This window comes from Ochotona curzoniae, unplaced genomic scaffold (genome assembly GCF_017591425.1).
Source record: "Ochotona curzoniae isolate NIBS_2020 unplaced genomic scaffold, NIBS_Ocur_1.0 scaffold_1037, whole genome shotgun sequence".
NCBI lineage: Eukaryota > Metazoa > Chordata > Mammalia > Lagomorpha > Ochotonidae > Ochotona > Ochotona curzoniae.
This window is the reverse complement of record NW_024467083.1, coordinates 18,775,871-18,792,141: the sequence shown is the minus strand read 5'-3', so window position 1 is coordinate 18,792,141 and position 16,271 is coordinate 18,775,871. Positions and strand designations below refer to the sequence as shown.

Here is a 16,271-nt window from a genome sequence, read left to right as displayed (position 1 = left end):
CCAGTCCCAGGAGGACCAGTGATTCAAGAGTCTGACCCATCATGGAATGTGAAAGCGAGTGATGCAAGTGCTAATGTGAAGTCAGCTGAGCTGTTCGGGGGAATTCCAGAGAAGCCAACGGTATTGGAAAACTCCTCACCTGAGAAAGTCTTCCAAGATGGGGTGGGGGGAGTTCCCTGATAAAGGCCTGAAAGAGCCCAAGGAGGCCACAGGCATGCAGATGTCAAGGCTTCTCAGACTGGGCAAGAGTCTGTTCTTCAGGCAGTGCACAGCCTGTAGCTGAACCTGCTGTGATCTGACACAGTGAGGAACCTCCACCCATCAAGCACTTGAGTGAGCACACAACACCAGGGCACTGCCGGAGGACTCAGTCACAGATGGCCTAGCTCCTCGTCCACGGTGTCCTCCTGAGTCATTACAGCAGCAAAATGGAGTACTGTCTGGAAAACAGCACGCCTTTAAAATTTAGCTTATTTGGGTTTGTGTAAGAACACTCACTAATCACACAAAATAATAATACAATTCTCAGAACTTATATTCATCACTAACTATTTTTCTAAGATTTATTATTTACTAGAAAGGCAGAATTATAGAGGGACAGACAGACACACACACAGCTGGTGGCAGAGAAAGATCTTCCATCCTTAGGTTCACTCCCGCAAATGGCCACAATGGCCAGGACTGCCCAGACCAAAGCCAGGAGCCTGGAATCCTATCCAGGACTTTCACTTGAGCATAGGGACCCAAAGACTTGTGCTATCCTCAACTGCTGGCAATCAAACCAGTACTCACATAGAATATTGGCAGGGAAGTCAACAGCTTAACCTGCTGGGCCACAACATCAGCCCCTGTTAGCTGTTTTTGGAGGGGCAGAGAAGTTTGTCCTATGTGGGTGTCGTATACATAAAACATCATCGAGTCTTGGGAGAAAACAAGCAGCAAAGGGCCTGAGACCTTGCTGCTTCTTTCCATAGACATTGCCTTGGCTGCTGAATGTTTTTACCAATTCATAAAGAGCAACAGTCCTCATTCCTCATTTTATATTCTCTTGTCCAGAGTGACAAACTGCTATCTCCTTAAAGTAATCCATGCTGTTTGCACATCAGCCCATCTCCATCTTGACAGAGGGGATTACATCTGTCTCTCCTCTCCTTTGGCAAGTGAAAATATCAACAAGACATCAGTCTCCTTGTTCCTGACTTTTTCCTGGGGGAAAGCACTGATGGGCCCGAGTCAGTGTGGCTGCTGATTTATAGTGCAGTGTCTGGAAGCACAGGGACAAGTTGTTAGAATTGCTCAGAGGTGAGATGGGGAGAGGGTGGCCTTGGCCACTTTAGGGAACTGATGGGCCTTCACTGTCTAACCTGGCTGAAGGGGCAGACATCCCTTAGGGAGTGAGTGTGCCATTAAAATGAGACAACATACAGTCAGCATTGTCATGCAGCTGGTACCTGAGAAGCTGGCATCCCACATTCAAGCACAGGTTTGAGTATTGGCTGTTCCACCTCCAATCCAGTTCCCTGTTAATAACCCTGGTGAAGCAGTGGAGGAGGGCCCAAGTGCTTGGGCCCCTGCACCCACATAGGAGACCCAGACTCTGAGCTGCTGGCCTCTGCCTGGACCAACCCCATCTGTTGTCATCATCTGAAGCTTGAGCTAGCAGGTAGAAGATCTCTGTGCGTCTCTTTCTCACTTTCTCAATCTCTCTTTCAAATAGATTTTCAGTACAAGCAAAAAAAAAGTGATTAACATGTATGAATGGATGTGCTTTTTTTAATGTTGATTTGTTGTCTTCCAAGTACAAGAAAAATGCAATATTCCTGAATGAAAGACTGACAAGACCACAGGTGCTAAAGCTGAGGTGAATCCGTGGAAATGGAGTACAGCAGTGAGCAAAGCAGCCACCTTCATGCTGCTAAAGCTTGGGTCTGCCCCTTTGTCTCTTTGTCCTGGCAGAAGGGCTGCCAGGGCCAGCATCCTGTTACTTTCACAGAGGGGTTGTTCACCATATAACAGACATCTGTGGGAACCAGGTGCTGGCCTAAGCATCACGTGGGGGCAAAGGCAAATCATTCAAGTTTCAGAAACATCACAATTTTAAAGTCTGATGGTTTTGTAAGATAGATAGATAGATAGATAGATAGATAGATAGATAGATAGATAGATAGATAAAACTATTCCACATGTCAATGTAGTACCAGCATTCTATATGGGTGCCACTTCTCATCCTGGCTTCTACAGTTTTGATCCAGCTCTCTGCTTGTGGCCTGGGAAGGCAGAGGACGATGGCCCAAGACTTTGGGCCCCTGCACCTGTGTGGGAGAGCCTGAAGAAGCTCCTAGCTCTTGGCTTTGGATTGGTTTAGCTCCAGATGTTGCAGCCATTTGGGGAATGAAGCAATGGATAGAACACCTGCTCTCTGCATCTCTGCCTTTCAGAAAAAAGAGAAACAAATCTTTTAAAAAAAAATTATTCCCCTTCCTCTCCTTTCTTCCCTCCCAGAAGCAGATCTGTCCCTGACAGGGATGGAGAAGGACAGATGCCTGCCCCCGACACCCCCCACTCTGGACTCTGGAAATAGCAGTGCTGGCTCCAGGCTCTGAACAAGGAAAAATGGACAAGCTGTTGGGACTGGTCATTGGTTGGAAGCGCTTCTATTACCCAAAATTCAGCATGAGTTGTTTTGTTGTTGTTGAAATCTTTAGCTTATTTGCTGTGTGGAATATGGGCTCCTACAGCGAGAAAGCCCTGCCTGACTTACTATGGCTGTCAGTGCAAGACTTGGCAAACCAGGGACAGACATCGCATAAAGACAGACCTGTACATCTCCGCAGAGGATGCAGCAGGTGACAGGACTCAGAGCTGCATTTCTGAGGCCTGCCTCTCTAGGCACACATGAAGGAAAATGACCAACAACTCCCAAATTCCCGGTAGAACAGAGCAGAAAGCACACTTCCCTTGGCCACACTGCCCAACAGAGATGTGCAAGGAGCTGTGGGTGTCAAGCCCAAGAGTTCCCCTGCCCAGCCAGCAGCCCTCCAGGAACACCCTTAAATGCTTTCCTGCTGCCCAACCCCAGGCAAAGGGATTTACTGTGTTTGGAGCATGTTCAAGACATTCTTAGGAAGCAAAAATTTTCTTCTTTAGCCTCTTGGGTAACAGAAGCCAGGCATGTGATCAGGGCTCCATCGCTGAAGTTCACCTACATGAAACCTCAGCTCAGAGGTCCTGGGAAAATCCTGCTTTATGGCAAGGGTACCAGCAGAGACAGCCAGCTTCAAGGGCAGTAGAAGTCATAGTGTTCAGTTCCTGCAACGATCCCATTATGGTCAGAGGACCAGACGGGCCAGGGGAGCCAAGCTTTTCCTGGCGTGTATGGTTTAGAGCTTTGCCCTTTGAAGCTTCAGATGCACTCTTCAGCCATCTCAATCATTCCGCAAGCTACTGTTTATCCTCCGTGGGCTGCAGCCAGCTTTTGTGGCTTGCCAATGACAGCCTGAAGGAGAGTCAGCTTCACATCTACTCCAGGTGCTGCTCCTTGAGATCCTAACATCCACAGGGGTCTTACTTGTTCAGGGCATTCAGTGGTGCTGGGCACAGCGCCAGGGGCTTGACGTGCCCTGTCTGGTGGAAATCTCATAGCAGGGGCATCAGGCACTAGTTTGTTTTTTGCTACTTTAACTAAAACACTTGAGTAGAACTGCTTAGGAAGGAAAACAGTTTACTGAGGCTTACAGTTTTGGAGGCTCCCAGTCAAAGATCAAGTGGCCACATGAGTCTGACGTCTGATCAGAGCAGAATGTGTGCAGAGGATCAAGCATGAGGCACGAAGCAGAGAGAGGACTCACACAGTGTGTACAATCGACTGTCTTGTGAGACCTACTTCTGAGAGCAAGACCCCAAGGAGCTGAAGACCTCCTATTAGGCCTGCTTCCCAGATGCCGTAATCAGATCAAGTCTCCACCCTTACTCCATCAGCATGAGACTCCAGTTTAAACAGCTCAAGAGTCTAAGAAGCCACATCCTGCTCTCATCATCACGGTATTGTTCCATTCTGCTCCACAGTGAGATTGACAGAGTTGGCAGGCCACTTGGTCTCCGCAACATTGTCTTGTCTCTTTCCTGATGTAAGGAGCAGTAAACTTGTAGGTGGCCTCACTGTCCAAGAAGGATATTTCCAAGGCAACAGCAGAGATAACCCCATTGCTGGCCCACACCCAGGGTCTGTGAAACCCACCTAGGACTAAGGGGACGTGACACATGTAGGTGCAGAACCAAAGAAGCATTAAGCCTGCATCTGGAAAAAGGCCTTGATGCACATCCTTGATGTACAAATACATCTTAACATAGGTAATTTCTTTTCCATTCATTTTTGAGCTCTTATTTCATTTACCCTATCACAAGACCAATAAATCTTGGCATTAAGGCTGATGTGATGTGTGGTGCAGACAGTCTAATTAAGGGCAGGGTATTCTATCAGCTCCTCTAAATTTTCTTTGCTGTGACCTACAATTTTTCATACCAGGTTTATCTTTTTTTTATTCATAAGGGCTATGATCCCATTTGTCACGGCTGCATTAGGCAGGCATCTCATGAAGACTTACGTATAGAAGTCTGCAGCTCGTTCATCCTCCACAACAAAATTAATAATAATGGCAGGAATACGGCTGCCTGCACTGACACTTCTGTAGGCCACCCCAAAGCATCTGAAGTATGCTTGAGTCTCTCAGAGATTGGGCTCAGCTCTAAACCATAAGAGACAGGGTCCTCCAGCATCAATTTCCATCCACTTACAGCCCCTAACCCACTCTCTTGCCCAAAACCATTGCTTCAATAGGCTTGGACTGGAGTAGCCACTGGCTCCTTCCAAACACTTTTACTGAGCGTCACCTACAGGTCAGACTCAGAGATGTAAAGCGGACTTTAGAAGGGTGCAAAGTGACCCATGTTGTGCATATATGTGTGTGTTAGGTGGGGAGGGATATTCTAGTTAGCTAGGTATTGAGGCTACGAGCAAGCTGGAAAGCTCATTTGTTCTCACCTTTGTCTCTGCAAGGGTGACCTTCCCAACCAACCCTTCTGCCATCCGTCTGCAATGTCTCTTTGACTAGCAGACCTTACAAACAGACAAAGATATCAGTTTACTCAGACTGTCATAAGAGCACAAAGAACCAAGTGGCCACTCCTGCCATACATTCTACCGTTGAGATTAGCACTACAGTATCAAGAGAGAGGCCGGCTTTGTATCTAGGTCCACCATTAATTAGGATAGGGGTGTGCCCCAACCCCTGCCTGCTCCCCTCCAATGTCCTATACTGTAACTCGAACAAATCAACACACACCTGCTGGCATGTTTCTTGTGATTTTGGTGACAGGTCTTTCCCCGGCTCCACCATATTCCAGTTCTATCTCTTTCTTCCTGTCACATTCACATTAGGGCTGCAATTTCAGGTGATTTTTTGCTTCGCTGTATTTTAAAATTTTTATATACTAAATGGGCCTCTCTGAAGGGCCCATACAACATCTTTATGTCACTGAGCACAGTACAGCTGGACAGCACTAGACTGAGGTTATAGCCATCAGCTGCCTCTTACCACCATTGACCCTGTCAGCTCCCTCCCCTAGTGCAAGCAACTCCAGGAAACACATTCTTTCTCACTTGGACTCTTCAAAGCTCATATATGACTCCTGGGATGAACAACTCATCTTGCACAAAGAATATTGTATAATACCCTGAATAACTGCTGGGGTAGATAAGGGTACCACCCCCGCCCCCCTCCAGCACAGGAAACATCTGAGGCTCAGTAGTTCACATAAAGAGGCAAGAGCCAAGTCAGGACTCGAATCTGCATCTGTTGACTCCAAGGCCATGCACCTGGTAACACTGTGCCCTGCTTCCTTCACCTGCAGCCCTGCAGGTTCAGGGATGCCCTGCTCTCCCTCCACAACCTCCACCTGAGCAGGGTTTTCTGTGGCCTTGGTGCCCCCTGATGGCACATGAGGGCTTATTCAAAGCCCTTGGAAGAGTGACCCACAGCCCTGCAAGGACAGCACCAAGATTAGAACTCTCTGCACTCAGAAGGGGGCTCCACTACCACAGCTGTACTGGAGGTACCACTCAGGGTGGTCCTGATCCTGACAGCTAGAGGCAGTGAGAGGTCCTCCTGCATTGCTTCCCACTCCCCATTCTTGGTGGGATTTTCATTTTCCAAGCACACGTTCAAGGGGAGACAGCAGAGGATAAATGTAGTGAGCATGAGTAGCCAGGATCTTTTAAAGATTTATTTATATATTTATTTATTTATTTGGCAGATTTAATAGAGAAAGAGAGAGGTTATTTATTTATTTGGCAAAGAGAGGGAGAGAGGTTTTCCATCTACAGGTTCATTCCCCAAATGGCCTCAATGACCAGAGTTGAGTCAATCCAAAGCTGGAAACCAGGAGCTTCTTCCAGGTCTTCCATGTGGGTGCAGGGACCCAAGGCAATAAGCCATCCTTTGCTGCCCTCCTAGGACACAAGTGGGCAGCTGGATGGAAAGCAGAGCAGTCGGGACAAGAACCAGTGTCCATACACAATGTTAGCACTGCAGACAGAGGATTAGCCTGGTACAGAGATCTTCCTCTCATTGAAGAGCGAAAAGAAAAAGTCACAGGGACCAGTGTTGTGATGTAGCAAGTAAAGCATGTCATACAGGTGCTGGTTCAAGCCCCAACTGCTCCATTTCCAAACCATCTCTGTGCTATCGGTTTGGAAACAACAGCAGAGAACAGCTCAAGTGTTTGGGCCCTTGCCACCCACATAGGAAATCCAGATGGAATCCCTGGCTCCTGGCTTCAGCCTGGTCCATCCCAACTGTTGACACCATTTGGAGAGTGAATCAGCAAGGACACCTGGGCCCACTGCCATGCTTGCCATCCTCTCTCCTTTTCCCTTCAAAGGCATTCCTGGCAGCTTAAACAGTAACCTGCAGCCCTTGATAAGCAGAGGTCCCCAAAGAGACATTGGCTTGTGCCACAGCCCTCACCTCTCTGGCTATTGGGCACCAGAAATGTAGTTCATCTTAACAGAAAAGTGCTGTAAGCATGAAATAACACACTGGATTTTGAAAACTTTCTGTTAGGCAAAGTTTGACTATACTGCCCAGAGGTGTAAGCACTTTGTTAGTTACAAGTTAACTCATTTTTCTACTTTTCTAAGGTGGCTACTAGAAGATTCTATATCACGGTTAACATGGTAGTTCTGTTTGGAATTTTAAAAAACAATACCAATCAGAACTGGGAAGACTCACGCCTGCGACGTGTCACACACATGGAGCCACAAGGGGGCGGTCGTGCAATGCCACGAGGCTTCCCTCCCCACACACGTGTCACCTGGTGGGACCCTAGGAAATGAAGGGGGACTTGAACTCCTGTCAGCCAGGGGAGAGCCCTGGAGAAAGTTAATACAAGGCGGAAGGAGATGCTCACCCATGATGTGCCCGGGAGCACACTCCTGTTTTCACCACAGTGCTACAGGTCTGAGTGTGGGTTGGCACCTCCTTTCTGACAAGTTATGCCTAAAAGGTCCTTAAAATAGATCCTTTGGCCCACTCATTCCATTTCTGGGAACTTAAAAGGAAAAATCTGCACAAAGACGTGGCTTAGGGGTTATGCACCCAGCAATGTAATAATATCCACAAGGGGTGGGGGCAGGGATGCTGTAATTTAACTGCACCTTAACTGCGAGTTGTTCGAGTCAGTTAAAGTGCAGCTGTAATGTAGAATCGTTTGCAGCTAAGAAAAAATAAGTATTTGTTGACATAGAAAGGCATTTATGCTAAGTTCTATGAGAAAGTTCTCGTAGAATTATATGTCCATTATACACCACCAAGTTCACTTAGGAAAGAAAGAAGCAAGACATTTAAAGTACAGCTTTGGAAACAACCTTCTGAAAGGATTCGTGGTCATCTGAGGACGCTGGGAGGATGAGTAGTTTCTTTCCCTTGTTTTTCATCGTTTTATAATTTCTCACGTTTTTTTAAGGTAGTCCCACACCAGTTCTCCCTGGAAGTTAGGTCCCACACCCTGCTGCTTTCTTTCCCCAAACTTTCCTGTGCCCCGTCACAGGAAAGAATCGATGTGTGAGTTAAATTTGCCGACACGTTTAGCCAGCGCCCCTCTTGGGGCTTCCTCGTCCTTGGGAGCGCCCTTCCCCAGAGGCCCCGTCTCTTCTCCCCACCTGTTCCACCGTCCATGTCAAACCTGACTGTTCTGACAGATGGATAAAATGCACGGACAGAACACGACGCCGGGGAGCCGGGTTCTGCAGGCCAAACGCAACTCCGGGAATTCGGACGTGGTGCCGCGGTGAAGTTTGTCCCGTCCGAGGCGCCGTCCGGGCTCGCGTCACGTGACTGGGGCGCGCCGAGGTTCGGGGCAGGACGCGTTCCGGGGTCCTGAGCTGGGGACGGGATGGAGGCGACCTTGGAGCAGCACTTGGAGGACACGTGAGTAGCGCGGGCCTCGCGACGGGCTGCAGCTGCGGGACAACGGGCGAGAGCCGGCCGGGCCGCTCGGAGACGCCGCGCGACCCGGGCAGTCGAGATGAGGGCCGCCCTGCGCTGCGGGGCGGGCGACCGGAAATAGCCCCGCCGCTTCTCTGGCAGAGCGAACCGGGGGCTTGGTGCGTGAGGGGAGGGCGTTCGGAAGGGGTCGACCCCCACTCCCCTGTGTCACCTGCCCCTGCTTTAGTGAAGCGCTTCTTGACTTTTTCGAGCGCGTTCACGGCTCTGCCAGTGGGAAGTTGCCGGAGCGTCAGGCACACACCACCCTCCCACCTTCCGGGAGGCGACTCCTACCCGTTTCTCGACTTTTTAAAGCCTCCGAAACCCAGCTTTCAAAGCCTAGCAGATTCTTTCACGGGCAACTGGCTTAAATCCAAACTCTGATGTTGCCCTGGGGTTGTGGGGGTGATGGGAAGCACCCCCTGGAAAGCCCTTAGCCCGCCTGATGGAACGGCAGGCCTATGTGTTTCCATCACTTAAATCTGGTTCCTCATGCCATCTGCTTCCCCTCTCCTGTTTCTGGAATTAGAATGAAGAATCCATCCATTGTCGGAGTCCTGTGCACAGATTCACAAGGTCTTAATCTGGGCTGTAAGTATCTTGTGCCAACTCCTTTGTGGACAGCACAGCATCTGATGCCGCCCTGTGGTGTCAGGGGTGCTGTCATTCTTTAGTTTTTATTTCCTGCTAATTTCACCACTTCTTAGGTACTTTTCAGAAGGGTAAGAGATGATCTCCAAATAGTAAAAACAGTACATTGAGACATGTTTCTTGCAGTTCTAGTATGTAATTTATTTCAAATTGGATCAAGACACAACTATTTGCTGCATGTGAGCCTTTCCACACATCCCTGCAGTGGGTGGGTACAGTGTTTTAGTCCAAATACATTAACAGTGAGAGTAAACCATGGGAATAAAGTTTCTGAGCTGGACACTGCTGAGTTCAATCTCCTGTTTAATTTGCTAGTTGTTCACACCAAAAGAATCTTTAGAGGCTGTTTTTCTTCCGTTTTTTAGAAGATTTATTTATTTGAAAGAATTAGAGAGAGAGAGAGATCTTCCATCCAGTTTCACTCCCCAGGATGGCCAGGCTGAAGCAAGGGAGCCAGGAGCTTCATCCAGATATTTACGGGGTGGCGGGGCCCCAAGCACTTGGGTCATCTTCCATAGCACTGTCATTAGCAGGGAGCAGGATTAGAAGTGGAGCAGCTGGGACTTGAACTGTGGCACACAGGATGCCAGCACCACACATACCACACCACAGGGCCAGCCACCAAAGACTGTTTACTGGTGTGCTGTTTACCAACAATTGCAGAATTAAGATTATTGTGCTCTTAACTCTGTCCCAGGCACCACACTAAATGCCTTACATATACTTGTAACTCATTCGTTCCTCCGACCAACCTTGGGAGGTAGATAGAAGATTTGAGGCTCAGCAGTTAAGTAACTTGCTAAGGTGGTAGATGAGCTAGAATTTGCATCAGGCTCCAGAGCCTCTTAAGACACAATGCCATGAGCTTATATAATACCTATAAAGCACCACACCCATGTAAGTCTCAATAAATTATAGCAGTCCCAGATAAGGAAGGAAGTCCAGAGTGACAAGTTTCAAAAGCAATCTAATACTTTGTGAGCCCAGCACTTCTTCCTCCTAGTGCAAAAACTTATAAAAGCCCTGAATTTATTGCTAGAAGGTGAACCTTAAGAGGTATAACACTCAATTATGTTTTACACACAAATCGGTCATTTGGAGAAAAAAGGCAGATTTTTTGAAGTGACTGACAGGATCACTGAAGGAAAGACAAATCAAATGTGAAACTCAAAACTAAATGATTTCCTTCAAGAACGCTTCCCTGGGCCCGGCGCAATGGCGCAAGTGGTTAAGGTCCTCGCCTTGCACCCCCGGGATTCCATATAGGCGCCGGTTCTATCGCAGCAGCCCCGCTTCCCTTCCAGCTCCCTGCCTGTGGCCCGGGAAAGCAGTCGAGGATGGCCCAAAGCTTTGGGACCCTGCACCCGCGTGGGAGACCCGGAAGAGGCTCCTGGCTTCGGATCGGCATAGTATCGGCCGTTGCGCTCACTTGGGGAGTGAATCATTGGATGGAAGATCTTCCTCTCTGTCTCTCCTCTCTGTATATCCGCCTTTACAATAAAAAATAATAAAAATAAATCTTTAAAAAAAAAATAAAAGAATGCTTCCCTGTGCTACTCCAAAATAATAAATGCCCAGGCCCTGCAGGACTAGCATGTCAATTCCCTAGCCACGGTTAGGTACAGAAATACACTATACAGTAAGTAGCAGTTCTTACACTTGGAATACAAGCTTTCTTATATAGACTAAAACAAACATTAATAAGACAATTATGTTGTCTTATGTTTTAAAAAATGTTATTTGAAAGCAATAAACTAGCTTATTCCAGCAGAATTAATTGCCCACAGAAATGTCCACACGTTTTATCAAGGTGATCTTACAGCACGGCTCCTCAGTAAAGACTTGGTGTCCTTTGAGATTGATCTCAGGAAAATCAGATTTCCCGTGAGGAATTAATTAGTTTCAACAAATCCCTTGCCCTTGTTGGTTGCTTTTTGTCAATCTTACCTCTCAAGTTTTTTGGTTTTGGCAAGGTTTCTGAGTTGAATTGCAGCTTCCTTGTCTGTCTAGAAAGGTGTTTACAGTTGGTGATGGGAGTAACTTTGAAAATGGAGTGCCAGTTATGGCTTTATTGATTTAAGGACTGTTGCCTGGCTTTCTCACTGACGTAGTCAGCTGTGTATGGGAAAAACCATTTCATGTAAGTATCTAACTTAAGAGACCAAGAACTGAAGCTTTTGTCTGAAAAACTCAGTGAGATACTGTTCCTGTATTTACTTGTGGATAATCGGGTGCCCTGGTATCATCTTTTCCAGGCCGTGGGACGCTGTCAGATGAGCATGCTGGAGTGATATCTGTGCTAGCCCAGCAAGCAGCTAAGCTTACCTCTGACCCCACAGACATTCCTGTGGTGTGTCTAGAATCAGATAACGGGTGAGTAGATGTCAGCAGACCCTTTTCCCTGGCACATGTGACAGGTCTGCTTGTAAGCATCAGTGACACCTTACTCATAGAAACATAAGAATCTCTAAAGCTAATGTCTGTCAGCCTGCCAAGGAGAATAGTAAGTGGCATAAAAGACTAATCAAAGTGTGGGAACTACTTCTAAAGTAGTACAAGTACAAAAGGTATTCCAAGTCAGAGTCTTCATAATAATACGAAATGAGAAAATCAGTAAAAAAAAAAAAAAAAACTGTGCAGTGTGATCAGTTTTATACAAGGAAAAATAATGTATATATATATGCAAATAAAAACCCAGGAAAATTATTAACGGTAGTTGTCTGGGAATAGAATTAAAGACTCATTTCAGTTTTGTATTTTACATTTATATTTCCCAGATGTTGTGTGTGTGCTGCAAAATACACTGCTTTTTAAAACTGTACAAACCAGACAACATCTTGTCCTGCTTGTCATATTTTATGGAATATTCTCTTTGTCCTTCAGGAACATTATGATCCAGAAACATGATGGCATCACAGTGGCAGTGCACAAAATGGCCTCCTGACCCTCTGCTCGGCTCTCCGCACCTCACAGGAACTTGGTCCTGCGTGTTATAGACTAGTAAAGTTCCCATAGTTAGACCCTTCATTTGACATGCACTGCGCACTGTCCTATTTATTTCAGAGTTAGTTGCTTTTTCACACTGTGTGGACAGACCTGTTAAGTTTTATTAAGGATCATGTTGTAAAGCAGATCCGAGTTACTTGTGCTATAATTTTTGTTATGTCCAATAAATCTGTTTGAAGGAAATCTTGATTTTTTTCTGGATTATCTACTCTTACTAAATGTTCAATTAAAAATTATCAAATTATAATTTTTTTCAAAAAGGTCTCCAAACTACTTCCACTTTCTGAAGCTTCCCAATCCACATCTGCTTAAATGTCTATGAATATTGAAATCAAGCATTTTTTTCTTCATAATAGTTCATATCACAAGATGCTGTATACTAGAAATTCACTTAATTTTCACTATTAACCCCATACATTAGGTACTCTTGTTTGCCCTGCTTTACAGGCATCTGACTAAAGCTAAGGGATTAGCAGTCACCGTTGGGAGTCAGGACTCCCAACACATAGCCCTCTTAACCACGCAGGCCACCAAATAAGGCACCAACACTGTCGGTGTTTATAGCTCACAAAAGAATTTGCATAGAGAGGCACAAAAGACCTCCAAGTGTTGTTCTTTAGCATTTTAACAATTATCAACATAGAAATATTTTCAAAATATTTATCTCAAACCAGTAGGCATCTACAATGTCTATGGTGCTAGGCGAGGATCATGATTTTGAGTAGGACATGGCTCTGGCCCTTAGTCTTACCTGCCAGGAGGGATATGTGTGTGTGTTTTCAGCACACTTACCTGACATACATAGTATATTAAAAAAAAAAAAAAAGGGATAATCCAGAAGGAATATCTACCTGGCAGCAAATGTTTCAGTTTGGTTTGTGAAGTAAGTATGGGGCAACTATAAGGGCAGAAAACTTTAAGAACTTGAATAGCACCTTTTAAAGAATCCTGCATCTTATTTACAATGGGTTTTAGACAGCTGATAATAAAAATGGAATTAAAAGTTAATCTTTAGACCGAGCTAATTTTTTCTTCCAAAGGGAAAAAAACTTCCTTTTACTCATCTATGTATCTTAATTCTTAAACTTCTGAGACCCAATACCGAGCTTTTGTTGCATGCTAGACAAATAACTAAGCAATTTGCATGCATTTAGTTAATCTTCAATCTTAAAGGGTATTACCAAGCTGAAGAACAACAGTCTCTGCAAGATAATTAGCACAAAGCAGAGATACTTTGCGTTTGACTCTGAGTTTGAAGTCAAGGAGCCCTTCTGGTAATGCTTAGTAACTCTGCCTGAGTGTGCACTATGTGCTAGGCACAGCGCTAAGACTACCTTTGCAGTCGGAACAAATCTTCAATTCCTGCTATGACTTCCCAGTCCCTGCTCATTTCATGCCACATCTTATGTTATCTTGCACTCACAACAGAACCCCTCTGTCCTGCAGAGTTTTGTACATAGAAGGTAACTGCTTATTGAGTGAAATGAACAAATTAACAATCTTTCTCAGTAGTTTCTCACAACCACCCTTTCTGGGGGGATTCAGGACACTCGGTGATGAAGATGGCTGATTTCCGGGCTGTGAAGAGGAAGCTGAAGGATGATGGGTTTTTCTAGGACCATGGTCTAGGACCATGTTTTAACAGAGCCCCAAGGTGCCCAAAGATCTGGCCTACATTGGAATCAGTAGACTGAGTAAAGACTGCTCTCCCCCAGGTAGGCAGGCCTCATGCAATCTACCAAAGGCCATAACAAAATAAAGGTCTGAGGAAGAATCCTCCTGACTTTAGACTTTGACTTGGAATGGGAGTTACATCATCAAATCGCCTAGTTTTCAGGCCTGGGGACTCAGGCCAGCACAGAATTATGTTATCAGCTCTCCAAGGTCCCTAGCTGATCTTGGACTTCTCAATTTCCATAATCATGTAACACAAATTTCTTGGAATCAATCAATTTCAATATCATCTTCTCCCTGGAAAATTTGGTCCTGCTCTAGAGAACCTCTTTCTCTGGAGAGCCTAGACATCAGGTTTGATTGATTCAATAGCAGGGCTCCAAGGACAGAGTGTGCTATTCATTAAAGCAGGATACAGGCCCAGCGTGGTGGCCTTGCAAGCTAAAGTCCTCATTTTGAACACGCAGGGATCCCATAGGGAATCTGGTTCTAATCCCAGCAGCTCTACTTCCTTTCTGGCTCCCTGCTTGTGGTCTGGGAAAGAAGTGGAGGACAGCCCAATGCTTGGGTCCCTGCACCTGCATGGGAGACCTGGAGGAAATTCCTGGCTCCTGGCTTCGGATCGGCACAGCACCGGCCCCGTTGTGCTCACTTGAGGAGTGGATGATCGGATGGAAGATCTTCCTCTCTGTCTCCTCCTCTCTATATATCTTACTTTGCAATAAAAATTAAATAAATCATAAAAAAAGGATAAAACAGAATTAGCTGAGGGAAAAGATGGATGGGGCAAAAGACACCAGTCGCGAATTTCCAAGAATCCTTTTTCACCAAAATAACACAAGATGCACTTAATTCCTGAAGCAAATGAGCTGTGACACCTGTGAGGCATTGCCAAATGGGAAACTCATTAGAGATTCAGTCCAGGAGTGGGACTGGTCCCTTAAGCTTCCTCTGAGAGCAATATCAAACATAGTTCAGGGAAAGACATGTGTTTGCATTCACCACAAACCATGGTGTTTACAGTCTGCACAGTGAGCCACTCTTATCATTTAGGGAATGGCAAGAAGTCTCATGCAATCTAAGGACCTGGATACCAGCCTGTGGCAAACCTTGCAAACAGACCTGTTAAGGACCAGAGTCTCAAGGCTGCTGTGATTAACTTTCTTGAACAAGAACTGGACAAATACAGGCAAAGATGTAACTAACAATAAAAATTCTTTCTTTACAAAAGTTATCTACTAGGCCCGGTGTGGTAGCCTAACGGCCAAAGTCCTTGCCTTGCACATGCCAGGATCCCATATGGGCACTGGTTCTAATTCAGGTGGCCTCCCTTCCCATTCAGTTCCCTGCTTGTGGCCTAGGAATACAGTAGAGGATGGCCCAAAGCCTTGTGACCCTGCACCCGCATGGGAGACCCAGAAGAAGCTCCTGGTTCTTGGCTTCAGTTCAGCTCAACTCTGGCTGTTGCAGCCACTTGGGGAGTGAATCACTGGATGGAAGATCTTTCTGTCTCTCCTCCTCTCTGTATATCTGACTTTCCAATTAAAAATTTTTTTTAAATCTTTAATCTCCCACATGGACGCAGAGCCCCAAGGACTTGGACGATCTTTTGAACAGAAGTGGAGAAGCCAAGACTTCAACCAGTGTCAATACAGGATGCTGGTGTCATAGGAAGAGATTTAACCTGCCCACAGCACCAGCCCTATAAATGCTCTTAATTCTAGATAGTCATGCTACATAAATAAAAGTTTAAGTCCGTAAATGTTGAGAATCCCCCATTAGCTCTGCTTGCCAGTGGAATGACAGTAATAGTGGTGATTAGGAAACTGCTGCTTTCTTAAACAGCTTTAGAGCAGTTAGACCCATGTTGTGGCACAGCATCTTGGTCCACTCACTGCTTGCAATACTGCTTTCCTGTATTAGCACACTGGTTCAAGTCCTGGCTGCCCTACTTCTGATGCAGCTTCCTGCTAATATGCCTGAGAAAGCACCAGAAAATGGCCTGAGTGTTTGGGCACCTGACATCCATGCAGAAGACCCGGATGAGGCCCTAGCTTCATCCTGACACAGCCCCAATTGTTGTGGCCATTTAGGGAGTGAACCACAGGTTGGAAAACCTTTCTGTCTCTGTCTTTCCACCTTTCAAATAAATCAAAAAATAAAATAACTCATTTTTAAGAAGGCTAGAGCTTGAAGGAACTATTCTTACTTAAAGGTCCTAAAAGCTTTATCAACTCCATTGGATAAAGATGCCAAAATGTTAAGAATTCTTTGCTCTTGCTCTTAGCTCCCATCTGGTTAACCAGAATAGGTCTATCAATAATGTGCAGTCACCTTTAGTATCAACTGTTACTTCTCACAACAACCTTACAAAAACATTCCATACATTTTAGTTTT

General features: G+C 45.8%; 1 protein-coding gene across 1 annotated transcript; it reads left to right on the top strand.

Moving 5' to 3' along the window:
• The first annotated feature begins 8,371 nt into the window (after positions 1-8,371).
• On the top strand, positions 8,372-12,383 carry LAMTOR5 (late endosomal/lysosomal adaptor, MAPK and MTOR activator 5). The gene is made up of 4 exons (XM_040998832.1): positions 8,372-8,486; positions 9,073-9,134; positions 11,450-11,567; positions 12,078-12,383. The coding sequence occupies exons 1-4, from the start codon at positions 8,452-8,454 to the stop codon at positions 12,136-12,138; spliced, it is 276 nt and encodes a 91-aa protein (XP_040854766.1). The 5' UTR covers positions 8,372-8,451; the 3' UTR covers positions 12,139-12,383.
• The last annotated feature ends 3,888 nt before the right edge of the window (positions 12,384-16,271 follow it).

What these genes read in the sequence shown, in the direction of transcription:
- LAMTOR5 (XM_040998832.1), top strand. Translation starts at nt 8,452, where the DNA reads ATGGAGGCGACCTTGGAGCAGCACTTGGAGGACAC. An exon ending in GAGCAGCACTTGGAGGACAC is followed by an intron (nt 8,487 to 9,072) that starts GTGAGTAGCGCG and finishes TTCTGGAATTAG; the next exon opens with AATGAAGAATCCATCCATTG. An exon ending in TGTCTAGAATCAGATAACGG is followed by an intron (nt 11,568 to 12,077) that starts GTGAGTAGATGT and finishes TTTGTCCTTCAG; the next exon opens with GAACATTATGATCCAGAAAC.